This window comes from Vicugna pacos, chromosome 18 (genome assembly GCF_048564905.1).
Source record: "Vicugna pacos chromosome 18, VicPac4, whole genome shotgun sequence".
Lineage (NCBI taxonomy): Eukaryota > Metazoa > Chordata > Mammalia > Artiodactyla > Camelidae > Vicugna > Vicugna pacos.
The window spans coordinates 45741261-45768561 of NC_133004.1; the positions used below are offsets into that span (position 1 = coordinate 45741261).

General features: G+C 51.9%; 1 protein-coding gene across 9 annotated transcripts; it reads right to left on the reverse strand.

The window, feature by feature from the left end:
- Positions 1-1755: 1755 nt before the first annotated feature.
- CHST12 (carbohydrate sulfotransferase 12) lies at positions 1756-27029 on the reverse strand. Of its 9 annotated transcripts, XM_072943436.1 has the most exons (4): positions 26923-27004; positions 22879-23040; positions 10345-10529; positions 8188-9930 (listed from the first exon to the last, which is right to left on the reverse strand). In XM_072943436.1, exon 4 carries the CDS (start codon positions 9846-9848, stop codon positions 8592-8594), a length of 1257 nt encoding a protein of 418 aa, XP_072799537.1. In that variant the 5' UTR covers positions 9849-9930; positions 10345-10529; positions 22879-23040; positions 26923-27004; the 3' UTR covers positions 8188-8591. The 9 variants fall into 9 exon arrangements, 8 of the variants coding, with proteins under 8 accessions (XP_072799537.1, XP_072799536.1, XP_072799540.1 ...); XM_072943435.1 differs by lacking the exon at positions 10345-10529; XM_072943439.1 differs by lacking the exon at positions 22879-23040 and having other exon boundaries at positions 26923-26998.
- Between the last annotated feature and the right edge of the window lie 272 nt (positions 27030-27301).

A 27301-nucleotide genomic window follows, 5' to 3' on the forward strand; every position in this document is an offset into this window, starting at 1 on the left:
GCTAGAATTTTCCTGGGAAGCAGCTCAGACGTTTGAACTGGGCTTGCCTGTTCCGCACGGACACGCATCAGGCTGTAAGCAGGGGTTGTGCCCGGCTCCTGGGAGGAGGCCTGGAACTTCGGCTCGCACACTTCTCTCTCAGCTCTCCGCCCAGCAACGCCTCCCGCGTCTCCTTCCCGAAGCTGGCAGAAACCTCCCCCCAAAGCCACGCATCGGAGTCTGTCCCCACTAGCCCGTGGCTCTTCCTTCCTGGGGTCTGCGCCCGCCTCGGTGCTGGAGGAAGAGGCGCCAGTACCAGCACTCCTGGCCCGGGGCGCAGCTGGGCGGCGGGGGCGGAGCAGAGGCGAGCGCTTTGAAGTCCTGTCCCCCCACACTCGGAGCTGTCACTTGATCTCTCATCTTCAGTTTTCATTCCTTGACAAGCGCAGGAAGCACCCCTGGGTACGGGTCTGGGGGAGCGCATTCCGCCCCCACCCCGGCCCCCGGTGTGAAGGCAGATGGGGAGTGAGGAGCCGGGAAGGGCGCGCTGAAGTACGGGGTCACACGGATGCCCTGGCTAGCGAGGTAGTGGTGTGCGGGTCCCAGTTGCTGCCACCCGGGTTTGGGTTACGCCACTGTTGTCACGTTTCTCATCTGTCTGGAGTGGACACGTAGCACTCCCAGGGGCCTGTTTTCTCCTAGGGAGAGTGACCTCCCTGCTTTGCCGTGAGACCACCGGGGTGCCAGGTGCTCCCAGCTGCTGGCGGCGTCGCCCAGGACAGGTCTTCCGAGCCATCTGTACGTCAGCAAGGGAGGGAAGGTGCCATCTCTGTCAGAGGAGGCTCGCCCAGCCTGCGGTTCGAGGGCTAAGAGACGAGGCCTCTGGGCGGCCCAGCAGAAGCTGCCCTGCGGGGCCTCAGAGCAGTGCTTTGCTCACGGCACCGCGCCGGCTGGCCCACCGGGGCAGAGGCTGAGGGCCACCGCCACAGCAATGCGAGGGCGGTGACAGCAGCGTGCCCTGATTATTGTAGCTGTACGTGGACCCAGCTGTGGCATGCCCGCCATGTGCTGCTCTCACATGTTATCATCTGTAAACATTTCTGGCAATAAAAAGCATGGAAATACAGTTCTGCAAACAATCAAATACAGAATTACCACTTCTGGGTCTGTACCCCAAAGAACCGAAAGCAGGTATCTGCACACCCACCTTCCTGGCAGCATTACTCACAGCAGCCAAAAGGCGGGAGCCACCCAAGTGCCCATCAACCAATAACGGGCACAGTGCGGTCCGTCCACACAATGGAATATTACTTAGCCTTAAAAAGGAAGGAGGTTCTGACACAGGCCACAGCATGGGTGAGCCTTGGGGCATTATGCTCTGTGAAACAAGAGACACAGAAGGACGAATACGGTGACTCTGCTCACATGGCGTCCCTGGAGGAGTCAGATTCAGGACGCAAAGTAGCAGGAAGGGTGCTGGGGCCTGGGGAGGGGGCCGGGGGCAGAGTCTCAGTGTGGGAAGATGAATGAGTTCTGGAGGTGGATGGTGGTGATGGCTGCACAACAATGTGAATATGAATTTAATGCTTCTGAACTGGACACTTAAAAATGGCTTTAAAAAGGTAAATTTTATGCTATGTGCATCTTACCACAATTTTTAAAAGATGTGAAATTAACACCAATTGAAACCATCACCAACACCCAGCTCATCCAAGAAAATGTATTCACGAGGTCAACTTTCTTTTTTCATTCTCCTGAACAGAATGGCCAGCCATCTAATGATAAAATAACCAGCTTTATTATTATTATTATTTTACTGGGTGAAAGAGCATTTTAAAGATTCCTACTCCAGATTTGCTTAAAAGGTGAACTCTAGCCCCGGCAGGAGCCCTGAGACTGGAAGTCCCTGCCGGCGCCGCCCGCTCCCTGGATGTGGCCTCAGGTCCTGCGGCACTGGGAGAGCCCAGCGGCCAGGGGAGGGTGCCGGCCACAGCTGCCAGTCGCCTCTCCCACCTGGGAAGGTCTGGGTGCTGGCCCAGCCGCGACATGCTCTTCCCTTCGCGCTCTGGTCTTCCCCACCCCACCCCGTGCCTGCGGGAATTCTTGGTCTGAGCCGGGCCCTGCTGACCAAGCCAGGGCACCAGCCGAGCACAAGCCCTTGCACTTTGGAGCTCCTGGAACATGAACAGCAGAGCGCTGCCCGGGAGCCGGGAGCCGGGAGTGGGACCGGGTCTCTGCTCGCCGACCTGACGATCTGGGTGGGGCGCAGGGGGGGAAGAGGTGGGGCTTTTCTTGCACCTTTTCTCAGGCAAGGCTCCGGAGCGGCTTAGGCACACACTTGCTGCTCCTCCTGGGCCTGCAGAGGTGAAGGCACAAGACGCACTGTTGGCCCCTGCCCGAGACAAAGCCACAAGGAGACACAGACCCCAGCAGGGCCCCCAGGCCTCTGCTGCACGGCGTGCCCCATCAGAGCCCCTAGCCGTGGTGGGCTCCTTGTGAATTCCGACTGTGAGAACCTTCTACTGGTGTGGTGATGTATCAGCGCACACAGAAAGGAGGGAACCTCGAGTATGAGAGTCGACGCACAGACCAGTGTGCTGAGCCCTTTGCCCCAGGCGCCTCTGCTGACCAGCAGGGCCGGCACCAGCCCTGGGCCCCATTCCCTTCAAAGGTCAGCCCCCTCCCACTCAAACCAGCACCCAGCCGAAGCGTGCCCAGTCCCCCGAGTACCAGGAAAGTGCTGGATGCCCAGCCTCTGAGTTCTGGTCAAGCAATTCCCAAAGACCTCAGCTGTACTTTCCAGACCCACCTCTTCAGACCCAGCCCACACGCTGAGTCCTGCCAGCCTCCAACCAGGCCTGCACGCTCCAACGCTCAAAATCCATCAAGTGCAGATGCAGTCCGCGTTCACTCATCACGGACAAGCCCCATCCGCCAGCATGACGGTGCCGGCACCGTGAGAAAATGCCCGCCAGATGGCGGCCAGGACGGCCAGCTTGAATCATCCCAGGCAGGCACAAAGAATGACATCCGCTGCATTGGAAGCTCGCAAGGGTAAAGACAGAGAAGGTTCAAATCAGGGGCCTCCCTCGTTAGCTGCCCTCTGGGTGATGCGTGGGGAAGAACTCCCGCGGGAAGCGTCCCAGTCCCACCGCCCTCTGCGGGTCGGAACTGCTACCCCGCGGGGGGCCTCTGCACCCGTCACCGGGTCTTGGCAGGGTACGCAAGCATCTTCGGTTCTGGGGTGCTGAGAAACTGCTCACACCTGTATGAACGAGAGCCACTCTCAGGTCAGTGGTTTCTCTTCACTAACGGACCCTCCTTCACCCGGGTTTGTCAGATGCCAAGGTGGTGATTAACAGTGCGTCAGGATCCCGTATGTAAACGTTAGAAATCCGGCTCAAATGAACTTAAGCGAGCGGAAATGATCGGCCCCACCACGCCTGCGGAGTGCAAGTGGCTCCGGCGTCAGTTGGCACACCCCCCCGCCCTCCTCTCAGCCCTGTGCCCTCCCTGGGAGCCCTGTGCCCTCCCTGTGTGCTCTGGGTCTTCTGGGAGCGGCCCAGCTGGTCGTGGCTCTCGGCTCCTGTCCCATCCGTCTGGTAAAGCCCCTACCTGGACTTCCAGCTGAGGTGACTGGGACCAGTGGGTCCAGGTTGGGCTGTGAGCCCCGCCAGGGCTCAGGTGTGGGCTGAGCGCGCTGGGGGGAGAGACAGGCTCTTTGACCAGAAGGAGAAATGTGTGTCGGCAAAAACAACCGATGTCTACCGGCAGCAGACCTTCCAAATTTTCCCTTTGGGAGACGCTTTAAACATTTTAGATGAATTATGTCTATGTTATCCAAGTTCTACCTGTTTGTATTTTTAGGTTTTGGAGTGTAGGGTGGGCAGAAAAGGAAGCACAGTTTATAAATAAATGGGCAGTAATGACCTCTGTATAACACGCTTGGGCGAGCAGACCCCCTCGGGTCTGTGAGGCATCTGGAAGCCTGTTACCTTGCAGGACGTCCCATCCCAAGCCGACCCTCCGAGTGGCTCTCTTGTCCGAGTGGGGAGAGCGTACACTGAGGAGCAAGTCCCAGCAGACACCGAGCTTCCTTCCAGAGAAACTTAAGGAGAAGGCTCTGGGGATGTTGGTGCAGCCACGAAGTCCTGCCACTGGGAATGCGGTCGGTGTCACGTTCAACAAACAGGGCCAGGACAGCTGGCGCTGAGCTAGAAGCCCCGCAAAGGTGCAGCGGAGGCGGCTGACATCTGTGCCCAGGGCAGCAGAGGTGCCGGCCAAGGATCGGACCAGCACATTCACAGAACGCACACTTCACCATGGGGCCTTGGACGTCCACGAGCTCCCTGCACTGCCAGGGCCGGACCGGCCAGCCTGCATCCTCCACTCTGGGCTCCAGCCCGCAAGGCCTCTCGAGGGGCAGCGAACAGAGAGGGTGGCCTGGCCAGCCCGATGGACACAGGCTTCTGTCAGTAGAGGGCTGCGGGAGACCAGGGTGGGGTACAGCAATCCTCACCCTCCCTGGGAGGAAAGGGGGAGCGACAGCATCCGTCGAAGGGGAGAGCGACTGCAGGCAGGGCGTAAAAACATCACTAGCCTCTAAATCAGGTGAGCCCCTGACACTCCCAGAAGTACTGCACCTTATCTTCAAGAGCCCCGCAGACAACACAGCGCTTACAAGGTGCCAGGAGCCAGAGGCAGCAAGCCTGGAGCCCACTAAGGGACAGTCACTGGACCCCCACTAGCCTTGGCCCCCTAATTATTAGACACTCGGGGAGAGTGACAGCAGCCCTCCTGGCTCACGGCCGGAACGAGGCTCAAATGACGTCACCCACTCACTCATTTGCTCATTCAATAAACAGTCACCGTGTGCCCACGGTGGGCCAGGCCCTGCTCTAGGCACCGGATGACTGGGATGGAGACTAAACCGTGGTGGGGACCACTGCCCATGTCTAAGTGCAGAGACTGGGTACTGATAAAACCCAGGACTACTGCCCTGGAAACCTCGGTGGGCTCCGTGTGCTTCAAGGGGGCGCTTGGGACGGCCAGGCTTCTCAAAGCTTCGGCTCTGCTCTGTCCCCAGAACGCCCGGCCTTCCCCGCTCAGGCTCCTGTCACACCCCGAGGATGGCAGCACCTGCCCTGCCCCTTCCAGCCCTGTGCTCCCCTGCTGACCAGCTCGGGGGGCCTGCAGTGGGAGGGCCGAGCAGGCAGCCCCTCTGACTGCCCGTCAGTGGGAGAAGGGTTAAAGCCCCACCTTCACCAGTCAGACTATGGAAGCACACTAACTGCACTGGGGAGAGAAATGGGACCCCAGTCCTTGCCGAAAAACAAACCTGAAATTCTCCAGATAGTGGAAATTCCTTCCAAACAGATGATGAAAGCAACACAGTAGAACGCCACCTAACTATTCGTCAGAAGCCCTACAGTGGACACGCCGTATCAGTGCGTGAGAAAGCGTCTCACACATTTTAAGAGGAAAGAGGACCGACAGTACCTCACGCCCCCTACACCCGTGCTAAGCACCCAGGTGAGAATGCACCGCACGGGGGGTGGGAGGCCCAAGTCCGGGACAGGTTCGGGCCCTGCAGCCTCAGGTGGTGGGCGGCTCTCTTCCGCATCCTCCCCCCCAGCGCCCCGGAGGCTCAGAGATGATGAGAGGGTTCTGCACCCCAGACCATGGCATTATCAGGACTGTGGGTGCACGTGCTGATGAGGACTGGGAGACAGGCAAAACAGAGTTAAAGAATTTTAAGTTGATGCAATTGTTTGGCTAAATTATTTAATTGTATGACATCAATTTAAAAAGTTTTATAGTATCCTAGCAGAAAAATATACGGAGCCAAATTCCTCTACAAGACACTATTCCGGAGTCAGGGAAACGGCAGAGTAAGAGGATGAGCTGTCAGGCCACCACAGAAAGGGGGAGGTGAGGGCTTCCTCTCTTCCTGGAGCCTGTGTCACCCTCCTTCCCCCCGGCCCAGGACGTGACCGGGACGCTGGCCCAGGAATTGGGGTGGGTGTGCGAAGCAGCCGGCATCCTCTCCAACAGCCCCTGGGCCTCAGCGTCCCTGCAAACACACCCCGACACCCACAGAAACTAACCTACAGGGCAACTATGCGAAGAACCAGGAATAAAGAAAGGAAGGAGGCACGGCCCTGCCGTCACTGAGATCACACCCCAGTGAGTTTTGACATTTGTCTGAATATTCTTGAAATGAACACACTTCAGGGAGAGACGACCAACAGAGACAGATGCCACCGCTGTGCCGATGGCGGCCGAAGAGGTGCTTCAGAATCACTACATCACTCACTTTAAATACCATGGCTTGTCTTGAAGAGTAACAGTTACCCCAGACGACAATGCATCACTGAACTCCACGGTGTATTCACCACATGTCGCGTGGGTCTGAAACAACCCCAAGCATCGCCTGGTGTCCCAGGACTTCCTCTCAGCTCTCCTCTAACACCAGAAGGTCTGCAAGCCTTCCCTCACTGACTCAGTTTATAAAATGTCACCAGGTCCAATACGATCCAGCAATCCCCCTCCTGGGTCTACACCCAGAAGAACTGAAAGCAGGGTCTGAGGGAGGAATCTGTACACTTATGTCATTAGCAGAATTATTCACAGTAGCTAAAATGTGAAAGCAACCCAAGTGTCCATCAACAAATAAAATTTGGTGCATCCATACAATGGAATATTATTCAGCCTTAGAAAGGAAAGAAACTGACACCTGCTACAATGTGCACGAGCCTTGAGGACGTGATGTTCAGTGAAATAAGCCTGATACGAAACGACATATACTGTTTGATTCCACTTATGAGGACCTGGAGGAGTCAGATTCATGGAGACAGAAAGTAGAGGGTGGGGGCCCGGGGCAGGGGGATGGGGAGCAAGCGCTTCATGGGGACAGAGCTTCAGTTTGACAAGACGGAGGGTTAGGAGGCCGGATGGTGGTGACGGCTGCACAACACTGTGAATGTACTTCACGCAACCTTCAAAACCTTCTGTGCCCTTCAGGCCGAGCTCGGCCACCGTCTCCCTCAGGAAGCCCGTTCTTCTCTCACCCACTCTGTGCTGTTCGCAGGGCACTCGGCCTGCCGGGCTGGGATCAGGGTGCCTGCTCCCCTCGTCCCACACCAGAAGACCACCAAGCTCCCCCAAGGCAGAGCTACCTTGTCCACACGGGGACCCACAGCCCAGCCCAAGAGGTGGCCCAGACCACTGATGAGTGAACAGGTGTCCCACAGATCCCCAGAGTGACCACGGCTCTTCAGACAACGACTCCAACACTGGACTCGTCGAGTGTGTGTTTCTGCTGCCGACTGTCCTGCGGAAAGCACGGAAGCTTCCAAAGGAACGGGTGGTTTCTACCACCGTGGAGCTCCGAGTCTGCAAGGCGAGCGCTGAAGGCCTGGGCTCAATCCACAGCCCCACCTCGAGGCCGGGAAAAGCCGAGGTGCCGCACACCCAGGAGGCCCAGGGGAGGACTTCCGCGTGTACTGCCAGCTCCTCAGGAACGTGGTCTACTGTGACGCCCAAACACCAGGGAACCACCACACACTTACCACCAATTGCAGGCTCACAGCAAACCCTGCAGGGGGTTTGAACCAGATGTTCAAGAAGAGCCCTCCTGGACTAGCAGACACCTTCACCAGGGCAAGGCCACCGAACCTGACAATCCTGGTGAGTCACGTCCTCGACAGTGAGCATCCCCAGAGCTAAACCCACCAGCCGGGCCAGCGAGGAGGACCACACCCGAGCCCGGCCTTGCTGATGCGGGGAGTGCGTTCTGGGGACACTCCTCCACCTCACCGTCCCTGTTACTGCAAATCCTCGTGCCCGTGAGTGAGAAGTTAAAGGGACGGCTGGAGTTAAGAGCCAGCTTCTGTGACTGCGACCAGGACGCATGATTCACCTTCCACCTGATCTCAAATATGAAACCCTTATCAGTCGCCTTCCCTTCTCACGTGTCACCTAGTAAGAGAGCTCTCACCTTGTAAGGGCTTGTCTGCTAACCCCGCACAAATACAGCAAGGCCTAATGTGAAATTCAAGTTCCTCCTTTTTGCTGAAGACAACCACGAACCCTCCCTTCCTTGAACGGCGGCTCTGAGGTCCCGGCGTGGGCCCCGATGCCGCTCAGAGCCCCTCAGTGAGCATCCGTCCGTCCCTCCACCAGAATGACCACAGGGCAGGCAGAAGGGGCAGATGTGACCTTTTACTCCACCATTTCCTTCTCCACTTTTCATATTAAATATCTGAAATATATTAATCTTAAAAAACAATATTAACACAGCACTCGATGAACATAGGCAGTGGACCTAGACTGCAAAATCATAGGTTATTTTACAAACTAGGGCGTGGGCATGGTCAATTCCAGGCGCTCCCAGTGGCCTCACCAGCAGGAGCACTGTGGGACTCTGTGACGTGTCACAACGGGAGGGAAACGAAGCCGTAAAAAAATACACGTGGCAACCCATCGCGCCGAGCTCAGGAAGACGGCGGCGGGAACACAGGCCCTGTGCTCAGGCTTAGAGTAAAGGCATGAGCGTGTGGTCTGTTCCGCTTTGTTCTGGTTTTGGTATTTGGGATTTTCTCCTAATGCCTTCAGTCTCTAAGTAGATTTTCAGGCTTGGGGTAGCCAAAGAGCACAAAATCTGCTTCGTAGAGTTTGTAAAGCTGCTGCCTCCAGGCCAGGGGGATTTTGGAGAACCAGTCCTCCTCCCAGCTGCTGGCAGTTCTGTTCCGGTAACTCGGGGGGAAATGGAGCAGCTTGTCCACCTTGAGGAGCCGGAGCAGCTGGGCGGCGTCCTGGTCCAGCGTCTCCAGCTTGCCCACGAAGTCGTAGTCTATCTGGCAGGGGTGGCAGAGGCGGTGCACTTGCCGCCAGTGTTCATTGAAGGGCGCCAGCTTCTCGGTGTGGGGGTCCAGCAGGTACTGGATGAAGTTGGCGAAGGACACCTTGAGGCCCGCGCTGAAGGCCTCGCTGACCGAGGCGGGCAGGCTGGTGTGGTTGGAGTACATCCTCAGCATGGGGACGGCGAACTTGCGGTAGAACTCCTCGTTCTCCAGCTCGAACTTGCTGCGGAAGGCCGAGATGAGGCGCACGAAGGGGTCCCGCACGAACAGGAACTTGGTGTACTTCTTCAGCTTGACCTTCATGAGGTGGCGGGAGAACTTCCCGTAGCGACGCCAGAACTTGCTGAAAGTCAGGTGGGTGCTGGAGTTGTGGACGTACTCCCGGGGGATGTCCAGGGGGTCGCGGTAGGGGACGCCCCGGTCCGAGAGGCTCTGGCTCAGGACGATCATCACGCGCTTCCAGTTGGTGCAGGCCGCCTTGGGCACGTAGCAGTAGATGACCCCATGCCGGTCGTCCACGATGAGGTGGTTCAGCTCGTAGTTGGGGATGTCATCGAAGGAGCGCTCCTTGGTGGGGAACACGAAGCTGGTGTTGGCGCAGAGCTCCCTGAGCACGCTCCTGCGCTCGGCCTGCCGCCCGTCCACGTCCGGGCTCTGCGGGGCGCCGTGGCTGGACCAGTCGTAGCCCCGCACGCTCTCCTCCATGTTGCCGGGCGCGGGCCTGCTGGAGGCCAGCAGTGGGGGCTGCTCCGCCCTCTTCCCGGGGAGGACGCTCTGCTTCACGCCAGCACTGAGAAGCTTCTCCAGAAACGCGTCCACATCGGAGGCGAACTCCTTTTCGTCTGCCCGGCCGGTGGGGAGGGCCTCCAGCGGGTGCGGCCTGGAGAAGGAGGTGGGCAGGGAGAAGTGGGCGGTGCCCACGCTGTCCCAGTACACGATGATCAGGAGGATGGTGAAGACAGAGCCCAAGACCAGCCACAGGCGGAAGAGCCGGCTTTTGGTCATCCTGTCCCTGGACGCAGGGCCTTTCCCCTGGATCCTTTCACGTCAGCTTCATGTAGAGCCTGGACGCTGTGCGCTGAGGAAGCTGGAAGGCAATAAAGGCCACGTTAAAGACCAAGGTCCTCCCGCAGCCTGCGGACCTGAAGAAACGGTGCCTGCTGCAGTCTCAGCCCAGTGTCCCCACTTCTCCCTCCCCCGCCCCTGCATGAGGTCGACTTTGTGTGGCTGCCTGGCGGGGGGGGGGGGGGCCCTTCTCTGTGTGATGGACCCCGCGCAGCTTAGGAAGGCCCAAAGGAACAGGAGATCCCTATCACTGTGCTGAAAGGTGGCTGCCCAGCCCGGTGGGAACACAGACCCTCGTGAAGAAGGGGTACAAGGATGAAACAAGAGGCGGACGGCAAAGCAAAACACAGTAACAAGAAGGTAAAGCGCAGAGCACGTGGCGGTTTGTAAAAACGATGAAGCGCCTCACCCCGCCCCACACCCCTTTTCTGCGTACACTTAATCCAAACAGCGAGAGCAAGTGGTGCGGGCTTCTGGTGGCTCCAGGCTTCTCCCGGCTGCGGCCCCTGGTGAGGGCAGCGGCAGCAGCGGGGCTGTTCAGGGCGTGCCAGGCTTCAACTGTCTGGAGGGCTGTCCCGTGCAAGAGGGAGCTGCTTCGGAAGGTGAAACTCAGAAACTCGGCTGCGCCCAAGGAAATTATTAAAGTTTAATATATGTAATGAAATATTAATATTTAATATAAAATTTATAAATAATCATGTGGCCAAAATGCAGAATGGGCTGTTTTTTAAGCCGTTCTAGGATCTCTGTCACCGCAGGCATCAGAGCACAGACAGAGCACGTCTTGGGGTGTTCAGGGGAGCCTGCGCCACGCACCCTCTTGGATGTCTCCCAGGGGACGCTTCTTTGAGACCGTATTTCTCATATGCACTCAGCTCTGTACCTGGTATCTAACATATTCTCATTAAATGAACCTAAAAGTTTATCAGGCAGAAAAACTTGGGTACAATCTCTACCCAGCTCTGGGGCTTTTGTTTACTCTTAGTTCACTTTTTTAAATGGAGAAAGTAAAACATACGCACAGTAAAGAGGTCAGCAGGCAAAAGGTGGTGAGGACTTTTACAGGAAAGGGGCTAAAACCAGCATCGACAGAGGAAAGAACAGTCTCTGGTCATCGTCACCTTTGTGTAGTGTTTCCTGAGCCCCCAGAGCTCTCAACGTGCCCTCACGGGAAAAGGAAGAGCAAAGAAACCTGGTGACCCCTGCCCTGGGGGGCGGCGATCACCGGCTCAGTGCGGCCGGCGGCGCACGAGTCACACAGCTGGGTGTTCATCACACACTCTATGTTTAGTACATGATTATTACACACTATAAAGGCAATATGCACATTACAAAAATCATGAAACACTACTGGATTCCAGGTGAGATACCCTGCCGTCTCTTGCACGCCTGCTGCTCTACTCCAGCTGGATCCCTGCGAGTGGGTCGTGGGTGTGAGTGGAGTAAAGACAGGCAATATGGCAACAGCTTTTAATTCCCCTTTAACAGCTATAATCACACCATTTTACAGCCTACTTTTAAAGCTAGATCATAAATACCCATGTCATTAAAGTTTTTAAGACCATCCCTTCTCAAAGATGTAACAGGGTGAATAGTTTCTAAATATGAAGGTGAAACCATACCAAAAAAAAAAAAAAAGGTTTGCTGAAGGCTGAGAAAGCAGCAAAGGGGAGAGTCACTTAAAATGTCACCTGGTTTAGGAGGTCAGCGTTCAGGTTTAAGATCAAGGCTAACACAGTGCGGAGACGACGCAGAGTCACAGCCCTGTCTATGGACACAGGCAGGGCCACAGCTCCAGGGCCGCCACCGTCACGTTCACAGTGCGAACACCACACACACGGGCTCTGGGCCTGGTAACCTGAACACCTTCAAGTATTTCGCAGCCAAGAAGCAATGTGTGCACATTAACAAACACCAGTGCCTACAACGCTCTGTAAAAACCCTGACTCTCTTGACAATAACTTAATACGACTTCAGTTTAATTGCGAGGAAAAGACATGGTCACATATTTTTAGGAAAATTTATACATACAGACGATATCTTTTTAATAGCAGTTGCTAGTTAACGTGCTCTCACCATGTGTCAGGCAGTAAGACGAGCACTTCACACACGTGCGTTACTGCACGCCCTCTGCACACCCTCCCAGGGAGGACAGGTAACCCTCCTCCAGCTGAGGAAACTGAGGCCCAGGGGTGTCAGATCAGCATCTGAATTCAAGTGTGACTCTAAAAGTCAAGCCCCCCACACACTCCCTCAGCCTTCTTACTGTTAAAGGTGAGTAACTCTTTCTCCTAAGCAGCTTTGCTGAGGTGTAACCGACCCACAATGAGCTGCGCTTACGTAACGTACAGTGTGATGAGTGCGCGTGCATCCAAGACGCCGTCACCACCATCAGGCAGGGAACATCTCCATCACCCCCAAAAGCTCACTGGGGCCCTTGCAATCCTCTCCCCCAGCCCCACTCTCCTCTAGCAACTGCTGCTCTATCTTCTGTTACTATAAATTAGTTTGCATTTTCTAGAGTTTTCTATAAATGGAATCACTCAGTGTGTAATCTGAGATTCGTCCACATGGTTGTACACACCAACAGTTCCTTCCCTTCTGTACGCGAGTGGTATTCCGTTGTAAAAAGTATTTATGCAGTAATCTGGGTAGGATCACACTTACACATGCACACGCACACACACCCAGGTTTCCCCAGCCCTCCCCAGGGGCTGAAGTCATACATGCAAGTTTCTCCTCCTTCAAAGCTCCATCAGGTCAACAGCGGGGGCCTGGCAGGATCACGCTTCCTCAGAAGGTCAGGCGCCGACCTCTGCGACAGCCACAAACAGCAAGGCTTTCCTGGCTTTTCTGATGCAACAGATACGAAGGCTCTGGTCCTTGTATCTCTGGTCCTTATATCTCTGGTCCTCTTATCTCTAGTCCTTGTATCTCTGGTCCTGGAGGCAAAGGGCAGCGAACAGAGCAAGGCTCACAGCGGGAATGAGTTCCTGCTCAGATCTGACATCAGCCTGGAACCAGCCCTGGACGCCCCGCCAGCCCAGCCGGTACCCCGGCAGAGGCGGGGCAGCCTCACTTGACATTCCTCTGCTAGCTGTCCTGAGTGTGGTCTTCTCTGAATAAGAAGACACCTAATTAGATTAAAGGGACTCTAATTTTTTCCTCGTTTGGTGTATTAGCCCCAAACACTATAATCCTTTAGTCTTTAATAGATTCAATGTCTAAAGTTTTGTTCTTAGTAAGTGACCACCCTGAGTAAGATCGGGCACTGCTGAGTCCTCTGGATGAGGAATCAGGAGCCCGTGTTTGGGTCGGGCCAGCAGCAGGTCCCCCCCGGGCCCTTTCCTCATCAGCACAGTGGACTGCAGCTTTATTTTTTTTTTTTAACAGTGAGTCAGTTAACTGACTTATATTGAGATTCCTAACTTACAACAAACAAACTAGACCACTCAGTGTGACCTGTGCAGCCTCTCCCTGTGGACAGCTGCAGGGAGAACCAGCAGGTCATGATCAGGCTGTGTGCTGCGCATGGGCGCCTCGACCACCACCCAGCTCCAAGTGTCAGTAAATACCCCTGGATGGTGGGTATTTGGGTGAGTCTGACCCACTTCTTTATCGTTTTCTGTATTTAAGCTTATTTTTGTTTATATCGAGCATTTCTTGTTCTTACTATCCGAAAAAACTATTTTCCTTTTAAAAAAGATACACAGCGATAAGAATTAAAGGCGTTAACAACAACAGAAAAACAGGCAAACTGGTCTTTATACAAATCAAGACTTTTTTGTATCAAAAGGCACTATCAACAGAGTAAAAAGGCTCTCACAGGATGGGAGAAAATATCTGCAGATCATATACTTAACAAGGGGTTAATATCAGAATATATAGAAAACTCTTAAAACACAAGAAAAAAAATTAACCTGATTCAAAAATGAGCAAAGGACTTGGATCACCCTTTCCCTGAAGAAGACACAAGTGGCCGATCAGCACATGAAAAGATGCTCAACATCACTGCTCCCCAGGGCGCTGCAAACCGAGACCACAAGGAGACACCACCTCACACCTAGCAGGATGGCTACTGTTTAAAAAAAATTCCCAAACAGAAAAGCAGCAGCACTGGTGAAGACGTGGAGCAGCTGACACCCTTGTGCGCTGTTAACCGGACTGTAAAATGGCAAGGCCACTGTGAAAGCCAGTATAGAAGTTCTGCCAAAAAAAATAGAACCGCTGTATAAAATTAGCACATGACCCAGCAATTCCACTTCTGGGACTATACCCACAGGAACTGAAAGCAGGGTCTGGAAGAGATATTTGCAAACCCATGCTCACAGCACTTTTCAGAGCAGCCAAAAGGTGGAAGCAACCCATGTCTGTCGGTGGGTGAGTGGTAAACAGAATGTGGTCCGTCCCTACCATGGAGCACTCTCAGCCTCGGAAAGGAAGGAAACTGACACCTGCTGCAACATGGATGGACCTTGAGGACACCATGCTCAGTGAAATAAGTCAGACACAAAAGGACAAATGCTGTAGGATTCCACTTACATGAGGTCCCGGGAGGAGTCAAATTCATAGAGACAGAACGTCGGAGGGGTGGGGGCCATGGGCTGGAAGAGGGGGATGGAGATTCAGTGTTTAAAGGGGACAGAGTCTCAGTTTGGGGAGATAAATGAGTTCTGGAGATGGGTGGTGGTGATGGTTGCACGACAATATGCGTATGCTTAGTGTCCTGAACTGCACACTTGAAAACGGTTAAGGTGGTGAATTTCATGTTATGTGTACTTTACCACAGTAAAAAAAAAATGGAGAGGAAAAAAACTAGAGCTGTAACATTGGACTTGGAGGAATTTCCAAGAGGCATTGTTGAATAAATAAAGTTTAAAATGCAAATACACAATGCAGTGTGTGAAAAACAAATAAGAAAAGGCCTAAATATGGTGGAGGAGTGTAACAGAGGGTAAACTTGGAGCCTGCTGCTGAAGCCACAGGCTTGCACCGAAGTCCCACAGGCTGACTTCACCTGCCATTTGCTGCTCGAACAAAAGTTAAAGTTTCAAAATTTTACAATGGGGGATTACACAAAAACAAGACAGGTCTTCCCCTGAGAATGGCCAAAACCCTGTGTCTGGTTACTTAACGGGGACGCTGGTCCTGGGAACCCTGTCCCACGCACAGCCCCGCCACACTGCAGCTCTTTCCAGGCCTTTCTGAAGCAAGGGGATGAGCGCCTACACCCCGAGCTGGGGTGGCATCTCCCAACAGGGCTGAGGCCACAGTTCATTTTTAACATCAAGGAACGAGGGCAGTCCTTTGTGTTGTCATTTCTAACCCCAAACAAGCCACAAAAACAGCAGTGGTGGAAACAAGATGGGCTGAGTGTATCGAGTGGCCTATGAGAGCAGTCGCTGAGAGACAAGGACTGGCTACTTTAAAACATGCATGGAGGGAAAGTCCACGAAGAGAAGGAGCAGAGCAGAGAAGAGAGTAAAGGCGACCAGACAGCATCGCCAGCAGCAAGTTTTACTTTGCAAATGGGGGTGGGCCATCTAGGAATTTCTGGGCCAGGTGCCCGGGCATTTCAAGCCAGATGCTCTGGGTTACACTGAGCGGCCTTCTGGGGGTGAGAGCAGCACAGTGGGGACAGCCAGGCAAGGAAAGCCAGGCTGAGGATGAAGACCGCTTCAAAAACACGGCAGAGGACATTGACCTCATAAATTTTTCATTAAAAAATAAGGGCATTATTTCCAAACATAAATCTCTGACTATTTAAAAAAGCAGCCCGTATAAGGCCCTACAAGTTCTGAAGAAGCAGAGCACGAAGAGCCTGCCTAGAGGGAACGAGGTACCCCCGGCTGCAGCACGCGGTCTCCGGCTTCTGCCGCCAGCAGCAGGACTGACAGCGAGTCTGCCCAGAAGCTTCACCATCTGGGGCTTGGTTTTCTACAAGGGCTCTGTCAAAGGCCCTTGGAAACGCTACTGATGGAAGAATTAGGTTGGGTTTAAACCAAAACACTGTGGCCGGGCAGACGGGAGCTGTTTCTCAGCTCAAGGTGGGGCTGTTAAATATTTCTTGTCACACACGGCAGGGTATGACGCCAGGGGCTGACTTGGCAGCCCCAGGAGGAAGCACCCTATGCTGGCCACCCACTGCGGCCACGGGGCTGAAGGAGCCTTCACACTGACAGCAGGCAAGGATCCGGGAAGAGGGGGTGGTCTGCGGCAGACAGCAGGGCTGACCCCCTCACACTCCAGTATGCGTCATCCTGACGCATCCACCACCGTCCTGATCTGGAAGAGAGGGCCACGCGGCCGGACGCACATTAAAACTCATACAAGGGCATTTCCCACATTTGATGGCAGAATTGACAACTACAGGATGAAAACGTCCAGTGGTTTGTCCTGGTTAATTTTATGCGTCAACTGGGCTGAGACTCGGCCACCCAGAAATCTGACTGCATACTCTGGACGTGGCTGTGAGGCTGTTTCTGGAACGTTTGATTCCATCCGTGCCCACCCCCCAACCCCGGTGAGCCTCACCCAATCCATGCAAAGCCACACAGAACAAAAAGGAGGGAATTCTCCTCTTGGCCTATCTTTGAGCCAGGACATCGGTCTCTTGCCTTCAGACTCGGACCAGTACTGGAACTGACACCATCAGTCCCTGGTTCTCAGGCCTTCAGGCTCAGACTGGAACTACTTATCACCAGCTCTCCCGGGGTGAACTCGCCTCCACAACCACGTGAGCCAACTCCTCGTAACCCATCTCCACACACACACCCCCAATGGGTTCTGTTTCTCTGGAGAACCTTGGCTAATATCTGTATATTTGCTTTGTCACTTGGACCAGGGTTTGTTGGTGTGTGTGTATTTACCACATATTATAGACACAAGTGAGCAAACCAGTGAGAATTATATCGTGAGTATTAGTAAGTGGAAGCTAAGGTACTTGCCGTCGTGGAAAGGTGTGCTAGATGCGGAGAGTCTCAGCCACCACCCAGTGTGACTGTTCCCGGCGGGAGAGGCTGAGAGCCACGCTTTTCCTCACACAGATATCCTGCTATTCCAGCACTGTTTGTTCCAAAGACCGTTCTTTATGGATTAAATCACTCTGACACCTCTTTTTATTTCTTTTAAAATCAGGTTTATTGAGGAGTGATTTGTACACAATAAAACTCTTTTTAACTGCACAGCTGGATGAGTTGGGGCAAATGTATACTATAATTAAGATACAGAACATTTCCCTCATCCTCCACCAACACCCAGCTCCAGGCAGGTACCAATTTGTTTTCTGTCCTACAGTTCTGCCTTTTCTAGAATGTCACATGAATGGAATTATACAGGAAGTAGGCTCTTGTGTTTGGCTTCCTTCACTGAGCAAGACGCTTTTGAGGTCTGTCCATGTTGTGGCCTGTGGCAGTAGTAAGTCCCTTTTTTACTGCTGAGCAGCATTCCACTGTATGGATATACCAACACACGTTTACCCATTTACCAAATGATGAACTTCGTGGTTACTTCCCTTTTTTGGCTATTATGAATAAAGCTGTTACCAACTTTTCTGCATTACAGACCTGATTTTTTTTAATGCTGAGACTTTCAAAAAGTTAGAAAAGATTGTTAATACAAAATATCAAGCAGATTTTTCATCTCGTGGAAGGTTCTGTAAGATCCATAAAAGTAGGTGTTCTACAAAACAGCTTTAGGGATTCTATGTAATAAAGGCCAATCAAACAGACCATCAAAATATGATATACGCATCTTAGATTATCAATCATTTTTCAAATATAAAATTTTAAGGGCTCAAGTTACAGCAAGTTTGCAGGATACAAGGTTAATACACAAAAGTCAACCACTTTCCTATATATCAGCAATGAGCAAGTGGAATTTGAAATTAAAAACACAACTCCTTTTATAAGTGCCCCCTAAAATGAAACACTTAGATATGAATCTACAAAATATGCATAAGATCTTTATGAGGAAAACTACAATGTTCTGATGGATGAAATCAAAGAATAACTAAATAAATGTCGAGATTCCACGTTCAAAGTGCTCTAGGACAGGAAGACTCAATATTGTCAAGATGTCAATTCTTCCCAACTTAATCCACAGATTAATCCAATCAAAATCCCAGCAAGTTATTTTGTGGATAGCAACAAACTGTTTCTGAAGTTTATACATAGAGGCAAAAGACCTAGAAGAGCCAACACAATACTGAAGGAGAACCAAGTTGGAAGACTGATGCTACCCGACTTCAAGACTTATATAAAGCTACAGTAATCAAGATGGCATGGCATTGGCAAAGAAAAGAAAAACAGATCAGTGGAACAGAACAGAGAGCCCAGAAGTAGATCCACATAAATATAGTCAACTGATTTTTAACAAAGGAGCAAAAAAAATACAATGGAGTAAAGACAGTCTGTCACTTCAATAAATGGTATTGGAACAACTGGACACTCAGACAGTAAAAAAAAAGAATCTAGCAGAGGAGGGTACAGCTGGGCAGAGTGCCTGCTTAGCATGCACAAAGCCCTGGGTTCGATCCCCAGTACTTCCATTAATAAATAAATAAACCTAATTACCTACACCCAAAATTAAAAAAAAAAAATCTAGGCACAGACCTTACTCCCTTGACAAAAATTAACTAAAACTGGATCACAGATCCAAATGTAAAAAGCAAAACTATAATACTCCTCGACGGTAACAAAGGAGAGAACCCAGGTGGCGCTGCATACGGTGATGCCTTTTAGAAACAACACAAAAGACACTATCCATGAATGAAATAATTGTCCACACAAAGATCTGTACAAGAATGCTCACTGTGGCTTTATTTAAAATAGCAACAAACCAAAAAACAACCCAGAGGTCCATAAACAAGTGGACAAATAAACTGCGGTGTACTCACTCAGTGGAAAGCTACCTAGCAATAAAAAAAAATGAACCACTGAGTCACACATCAGTACATGCAACAACACGGATGACTCTCAACGGATATTACACTACACGTAAGAACCCAGGAAACAAGAGTACATACATGATTTGATTCATAGGAAGTTTTTTAAAAGGCAAAATGGTGACAGAAATCATAGAATGCAAACAGGCAGGAGGAAATTTGGGTGATGGGAATGTTCTGATACTGTTTTAGTGGTAGTCACATAGGTGGATATTTCTGTCCACATTTGTTAAATCTTACACTTAAAATGCGTGCATTCTGATATGTGGAATCTAAAAAAAAAAGACAAATGAATTTATATATAAAACAGAAACAGACTCACAGACATAGAGAACAAACTTATGGTTACCAGAGGGGAAGGGGGTGGGAAGGGATAAACTTGGAGTTTGAGATTTGCAGATACTGACTGGTATATATAAAACAGATAAAACAAGTTCATACTGTATAGCACAGGGAACTATATCCGGTACCTTGTAGTAGTTTACGGTGAAAAAGAATATGAAAACGAATGTATGAATGTTCATGTATGACTGAAGCATTGTGCTGTGCACCAGAAATTGACACAACACTGTAAACCGAGTACACTTCAATTTTTAAAAAATGAGGGCCTTTTACTGCATGTAAATTACACCTCAATACGCTTGATTTCAAGAAAAAGAAATGTGAGCAGTCTCATAAGTCAGCCTCCAGAAGCTAAAACTTTTGTCTTCAGCATGAATGCCATGAACTAATCAGCTGTCACCGGTTTCTACAATACAGGATAAAAACACCAGCACTGAAGTCCTGCACGGACTTCCAGAGATCAGAGGGAGAAAGGCATTCCGAGGTCAAGTCCAACCTCTGCTGCGTGGCCTGGGGTATCACTTTGAGTCTGAGCGCCTGTTCTTTCTCTACAAAACGAGAACAATCAAAGCCCTCTGCAAACCAGAGCTACTGAGCAGGAAAGTGAGAAAGTAGCAGCTAAGTGCTGTACACACAGCAAGGCACGCTCTGTGGACCACGCCAGGGCCTCATGTACCTTCCTGCTCCACCAGACTCTCAGATGTTGTATTACAGAAATACAACTTGTTACTCTTATTAGCACTCATGCTTTCTACCAGTGGCCAGTTGTCGCCAAGAATAATGTATGTTTCCAAATAATTTTATAATAACAAGAGCTAATATGTTTTCCAAAGTGCTGTTGTAAAGCCTTGCATATCTTAATTTATTTAATCTTCAGTAATTGTGATAAAATTGGGGCAAAACAGTCGGGCAACTTGCCCAAGTATACACAGCTACAACGGATCAGGGCGGGCATCTGAACAACTGATTTGAGAGCTTAACTTCCCAACCACTTCCCTCTAACAGCCTCTCCAGTAGATATTTAATGCAGAATTGGTTGCTTTTTCTAGACACTCAGATTTTTATTAACTTTATGTCTTCTCCTTGTCCAGATGACCAACTTCTGAGCATGAAATCAAGTGACATGACCTTCATTAAGAAGTCCAAGAATGTTCAAGTTTTATTTATTTATGCTACTGGCAAAAAGACCAGAAACTACCTATGTTTTTTCCAGCTTTGCAAACACTATAGAAGGCAAATAATCCACTGCGGCTCCCATCGCTGCAGTCAACAGAAATCTGTAGTTTATCAGTGGTCTCAACACTCACTCTCTGCACCCTGTGTCGCCCAGCCCTGCAACTGATGCTTTGGTGCTGGATTAAAACCCCCGCTGCAAGGCAGATTTTCACTTGTGCCACCAGCACTGGGGTTTATTTGCTTATAAAATTACTCCATTTGTATTCAGTTAACCCTGAGAAGTAAATCTGACAGTGCATCCAAATAAAAAAATAAGTAATAAATGGTCACACTGATGAGAATGAAAGGTTGATGTATGTTCCTGAAGACCTCAACGAAAACTGAGCCCAAACTTGGCCTTTGAAGTAAAGTAACTTCCCACAGAGTTGGCCCACAGCACAGATGGGTATCCGCTCACACTGGTCTCTGAGTCCCTGGTCTCGAAGCCCCAGCCAGCGTCTCACAAGCAGACAGGATATTAGGGCAGGCACACCAGTCCCACGTTCCCAAACTAGATTTCAGCTTCCTAGAAGACAGGGACCACATCTACTGTATCTTCTATATTCCTCACAAGATGCAAATATTTGTTGCATGGTAACTGACGCTGGAATCCAAATAATAACTCATTTCCCAGAGTTAAGTCGACTCAAAGAAATTATTTCAAGGGAAAATAATGATGATAAATTTCACCAAGATTAGTTTAAGAACCTGCCCCACCTCCTCTACCCTCAACCCTAGTCTAACCCATCGACAGCTCCCACCTGCATTACTGCAACAGCCTCTGACCTGGTCTCCCTGCCTCTGCTCTCAAGACCATATAATCCACTTTAAACCTAGCAGCTATGCTTATTCTGCTAAAAGTCAGATCACGTCACAGCTCTGCTCAAAACCCTCCAATCACTGGAGTCCAATGGCTTCCCATTTCCAGTCCTTACATTGGCCCTTCGTGACTGGGATCCCACACGCTCATCCCTTCCCCTTCCCCTCCTCATCACTGGCCCCACTCTAGCCACAAAGTCCCCCTTCTTGTTCATCACCTGCACCAGCCAGACTCCCACTGTCTGGCCCATGTTCATCTGCATCTGGGTGGACTGCTCACACCGGGAATCCTGTGGCTCAATTCGGCACTTCCTTCTGATCTCTGTTCAAAGTTCGCCTCATTAGTGAGGTCTCCCCTGAGGACGCCTCACCCTGCAAGTCCGCCCTCCCACCTGCTTCTTCTCTGTCATTTGTCATCACCTCCAGTATCACATATTCACCAGTTTATTTGCTCATGGTCTATCTGCACTAGAGTATAAACATTAGAAGGGAAGTACTTGACCCCTCACAGTTTGTCACAGCTGCACAGCTGCAGCCTCAAGGCTACAAACAGTGCTTAGCATACAGTAGGTACACAATAAAGAGTTGTTATGCAATGGAGAGGCAGAGGGTGTCCTAGAGAGCTCATGATCCCCGGCAGGAAGTGACAACCTATCTCTTTGTGAAGCCTATACTGTGAACAAAGGTGCTGCAGTTTGAAAAAAAAAGAAGTTGTTATGCTCACAAAAACAGATAAACACAGCTGACCCTGATTTCATAATTTCTGAAACTGGGTGACAAGAGTTCATAACACCCTCTACTTTTGGCTATGTTTTAAAAATCATTTCGTAACAAATTAAAAAAAAAAAAAAACTAAAGAAAGCACCAAATCTCTGGTGTGAGACCACAGCCAAGGACAGGACACAGAGAACAATGACAATAATGCACAGGAAATGAGAACAGGTCAACTCTCCCCGGCGAGCAGGAGGGCCTGGTGAGTGATGCCTGGTGGTGACAGTCTGGCCTCTCCTTCAGTGGAGTTGGAAGCCTACTGCTTTGTCTTTATTTTGATCCACGTTATGTGTACACGTCCAAGGACTAAATCGTCCCAGGAGTTTATTACAAACACAGCCCCCAGTTCCTGCCTTTCATCACCTGCCTCCAACCTTCCTAGTTCTTTTTAGCTGAACCTTGTGGTGTCTCCACCTGCCTCTAAGTAACAGCCTTGGGCGATAACCATTGGTTCCCCTTGGGCATCGCCTATCCACTTCCCAATACGGTGGCAGGCAGTAGGCAGAAACGCAGTCTCTCTTTCCTCCCCTCGGTCCTTCAAACAACCATGCCCTGCTTAGCCCCACGCCTCCTCCAGACAGGCATATCATCATTTCAATCAGAGCAATATTCGATGTTTACGTAAATTATCATCATCGAGCAGAGGCTATCCACAGCTGAGCCTCTCAAGCACTGTAATTATTTTTTTTCCTGTACAACGGCTTATTTTCGCTAGAACTAGGTAACAGTATTGTGTTTTCATTGCTTTGTTTTCTATGTACTTACCACTAATCCAGCCCCAACCCTGCCAAATGCCTAAATCTCCCCTCCAGATGTTCCAGCACATCAGGTACCCTGTCAATTTCATCCCCCCCCCATCTCTTTGAGGAACCTTCTCACCAGCTCTCCACGACGGGTGCCTGCCCTGGCTGGCGTCCAAGCCTCTTCACCTCATCCAGCAGCTTCCTCTCACCTCTCCTCTGAGGACAATCCTGTCTCCTCTAGCTCGGTCCCTCCAGACTCACCACCTCACTGAGGAAGAGTGTGCCTGCCAGTCACTTCCTAAAAATACATGAGAGACAAAATTTGCGGAGTATGCCTGAAAATATCTTTATTCTATCCTCCATTGCCTGAGTTTAGAATTAAAGGTGGAAAATATTTTCCTTCAGAATTCTGAAAGCAAAGCTCTCGCATCTCCTAGCTTCCGAGGCTGCTGTGGATGGGTCCCCGAGCCGTTCTGCTTCACCCTGTGAAAGACTGTTGGTGGCCCGCTTTTCTTCTTTCTCTAGAAGCTAGCACAAGTTCTCTGTCCCAGAGTTCTGAAATTTCACAGCAACGTGCCTTGGAAAGGGTGCACCTTGTCTCTCTACATCTGAACTCTCATTATCCAAATTCTGGAACCGATTTCCTCAGATGCGCTTCCAAATAAATCCCTTGCTTCCAAAACTCTCACTAGTCACTGGGAGACACTCAGCATCCCTCACTACCCAAACCTGCCCCTACACTCGAAATGTCCAAATCGCTTACTGAACAGAAGGGGAGTGAAGGAAACCTGTGATCTCATCCACAGTGCTAGTCACTCAGTGGGCCCCTTCAATGCAGAAAGTTTTGGTTCTAGGAAATTACCTTATATCATTTTGTGGATGATTTTATCCCATTTTCTTTCTTACTGAAACTCTTATTATCCTGCTGTCAGTTGTCTAATCTGATCCTTTAATGTTCTTTTTTCTCTCATTTTCTATCTCTGTGCCTTTCTGTTCTATTTACTGAGTTCTCAACTTATTCACCCAGAGGTGTTTTTTTTTTTTTAATTTCTTCCATTGTATTGTTTATATCTATGAGTTCTCTTCTTGGTTTTTTGCTAAATGTTCCTCTATTTGTTTGTTTGTTTGTTTGTTTATGTATTTAAGCATCCTGCTTTGGTCTCTTGCTTGCAATTTTTCTCTTCTCTCCATGTGTGTATTAACGACAGGATGCTTTTTAAGTTTTCTTCCTGCTTACTCTCTATTGCTTCCAAGTGTGTGTTATGGTTCCTATCTCCACATGTCCTTGGTTGTCTGTTCCTATTTAAGGGATGGGGGATTAAAAGAATTTGGAAGCTCTGGACCGTAGAAAGGGGTTATTAATTATGAGCTTCATTAGCGGATTACCCAGCTGGGCCCCCTTACCTGGGGCCTCTGACTGTCACTATTTTTAGGTCCTTTCCCAGGCTACTCATTTTCCCCAAAGATTCTTCCATTCTCCTGCCTGGAGGGGAAAGTGCCAGCTGGTAGTGTCCTGGGAGCCAGGCACGCTCCATTCACTTCACCCTGTTGTGTTCTGCAGAGTGGTGCACCCCCTTCCCCAGTCAGCTATGCCCAGCGTTTCCTACTCCTCTCTGACATACTTAAAAATGCTCTAAACAGTGACAGAAACCGTCACCTACAGGATGGTTAACTACAGGAAGTACTGAGTTACCGAGTCAGTTATCATTAAGGACATCTGTTGGCAAATGACTGGAGAACCACCAGCCCTAGCTGCTGCCACAGAGCAACCACTGCTTTCTGAAGAAAAAGAGAAAGAAAACAACCTAAAAATTGAAACTGAAGATGTGAGTTTTAAAGCCATTACAAACTAGCAGCATCTGTTTCAGTATTCTCAATAACCAGTCTCTCATCCAGGAACGGCGCTTCAACCTTGAGATCCTTCTAGAAGAGAATCACCCACCAGCCTTGGTGAACGTGCAGTAACCACCACGACTGCGTGTCCACTGTCAGCCAGCACGCTCTCTTCCGCCACGGCCCCCTTTCCTGCTGGTATTCCCCACAATTCCGTGCCAGGACTCACTTTCTCTCTAAAAGCACATCTCATCCAGGATGGCCCACATGTACTGCAAATCCTACAAGTCTGAAAGTCAAATGTGTTTTAGCCCGTTCCTTCTCCAAAGCCACTCCCACACCCCTTCTCTCAGGTACCAGCCCTGTCCTCAGCACCCAAGTGAGAAATCCCACTTCCTTCTGCCTTCCTCCGTTTCCTCTGACCAGCCCACAGAGTGAGTGCCCCTGCACTGTGGGTTCTCCTGCTTGTTTCTACCTGACGCCCTTCTCCACCCTCCGCCACTGTCCTGGCCCGTGCCCCCTGCAACTGCACCCGGCTCCGTCACCAACTCCCATCTCTGGATCTGTCCTCCGCTCTCACTAGTGCTACTTCTCTCAAACACATCTTTCACATCCCACCCAAAACCCTGACCACGCCTCACCAACAGGATAAAAGTCCAGACTCCGGGGCAGAGCATTCAAGGCCCTTCAGTCAGAAACCTCTGTCCAGCCTTAGCTTCCATTACAATCCTCAAACCCCATCCCACAAGGAATACAAGGACTCACTGCTCCCCACCCCCAAATGTCTCATTCACGTTCCCATCTCCGCACACCTGGAGGCCTTCACCTGGAACGTTCTCCCAGTTCATATGTTGTCTCCACTGTGGAAAACTTCTCCAACACCAAGAAACAAGTTTAGCTGCTCCCTCCTTCTTCACACTTCGTAAACGTCTAGCTGACAGCACCAATCACACGGTATTATAGCCAGGCGAACCATGTCACCAGCATGCAGCCCAACCTGGCATATTACAAATGACGCGAGGCTCGGTGTTTGCGGAGTTGATTAAGTAGGTGCACACTGAGTAATGGAGAGCAGTGTTGCTGGCCAGAAGACACCCGCCCAAAGTCTTACAAACCAACTGGCAAGGAAAGCAAACATCCATGCAGTTCCACGCAGGCGCTCTCTAAATGCTCACATAACAATTTCCTAGGTGTTAGCTGACACCACCGCGGTAATCACGTTGCAATATGTAAGGGTATCAAATCAACTCTTTGTACACCTTAAAATTTACACAGTTGTCAATTATACTCCAATTAAAACATTTGTTTTCCTAGTATCTCCTTTGTCACCCAGACACCGGCCCTGCCTCACATCCTCAACACCAGATGCTGACAGAGAAGGGCTGAACTGTGTCCCGGTTTGGGGGCAGGTGGGGACCAGCTGCGCCTTCTCCCAGCCTCTCCCACTGGGCCCACACCTCAGGGGACAGCACCCCTAAAGAGGCGCTTGCCACCGTTCTGCCCACAACCCACATTCTCCTTCATCCCGGGTCTCCTGAGTCCCCCCACTCTGGCGTCGAATTATAAAATAAATAATTCAATAATCACGGAAACACTGCGGCTTGTTGTGCTCCGCGCCAGACGGAACCTCGGCTCGAGCCAACGGTCCGCCTGTGATGTCCTGGTGGCCAGGAGCCCAAATGGAAGATTAAGCCCCACTGTTAGCGACCAACGCATAGCTTCCTTTCGCTGCTTCTGGAGCAGAGGTTCGTGCGAGCGGCACTCTTCCAGGACCCGCCTGCGCCCGCGGGTCTGCGGTCAGCAGACGGGGATGCCCGCGGCCTCGGAGGCCGGGCACCGGGCGGGGGCTCCCCGTGCGAGGCGCTGGCGGAGGGGCGCGTGCGCCCGGGCCGTCCGCCCACGGGCGCGCCTGCTTCTCCCTCCACGCTCGCGACCAGCCGGAGCGGGGAGCGCGGGGCCGACAAGCGTGCGGGGAGGACCCCCGCCGGCCCGCCTGCAGGGCCGACGCAGGGCGGCCAGAGGCGGCGGGGACCGGCCCCGACGGCGGAGCCGACCACAGCCCCGAGCCTCCCCGAGGACGGGCGGCGCGGCGGGCGCCCCACGCCCCGTCCGGGCTCCCACACGCCGCCAGCCCTGGGGCTCAGAGACGGCGCGAGCCGGGCCAAGGTCACACAGCGGCGGCGCGGGGGCTCGGCCCGGGGCCACGCCGGACCTGTCGCGGCGGCTGAGGGGGCAGGACCCGCCGGGGGCCGCCGGGACCCCACCCCGCGCCTCCCTTCGCCCCACGCCCCACGCCCCGCACCTCGCCCCGCGCCCCTCGCCTCACCTGGCGCGCCCCTCGCCTCACCTGGCGCTCCCCTCAGCTCACCTCGCGCTGCCGCCGCCGCAGCCGCCTCGCGACCCGCGGACCCTCCCGAGACCGCCCCTCCGCTGGCCCCGCCCCCGGCGCCGGCGCCCCGCCTCCCGCTCCCCTTCTCGCGAGACGTCGCGGCCGGCGGAGGGGCCAAGGACGCCGAGTCGCGCCCCCCTCACCGCGCCTGCGCCCTCCGACCGCCCCGGGCCTCCCCAGCCAGTGCCATGTGGCGCCGTATTTACGTCCCGGGGCGACCCCGCCCCCGGCCGCCGGGAGCCCCGCCCCCTTCCCGGCAGCCAATCCTGTGCTGTCGGCGCCCGCGGCTGGCGCAGCGGTCGGGTCCCGCGACCAGCATTTACGCAGCGCCTGCTGT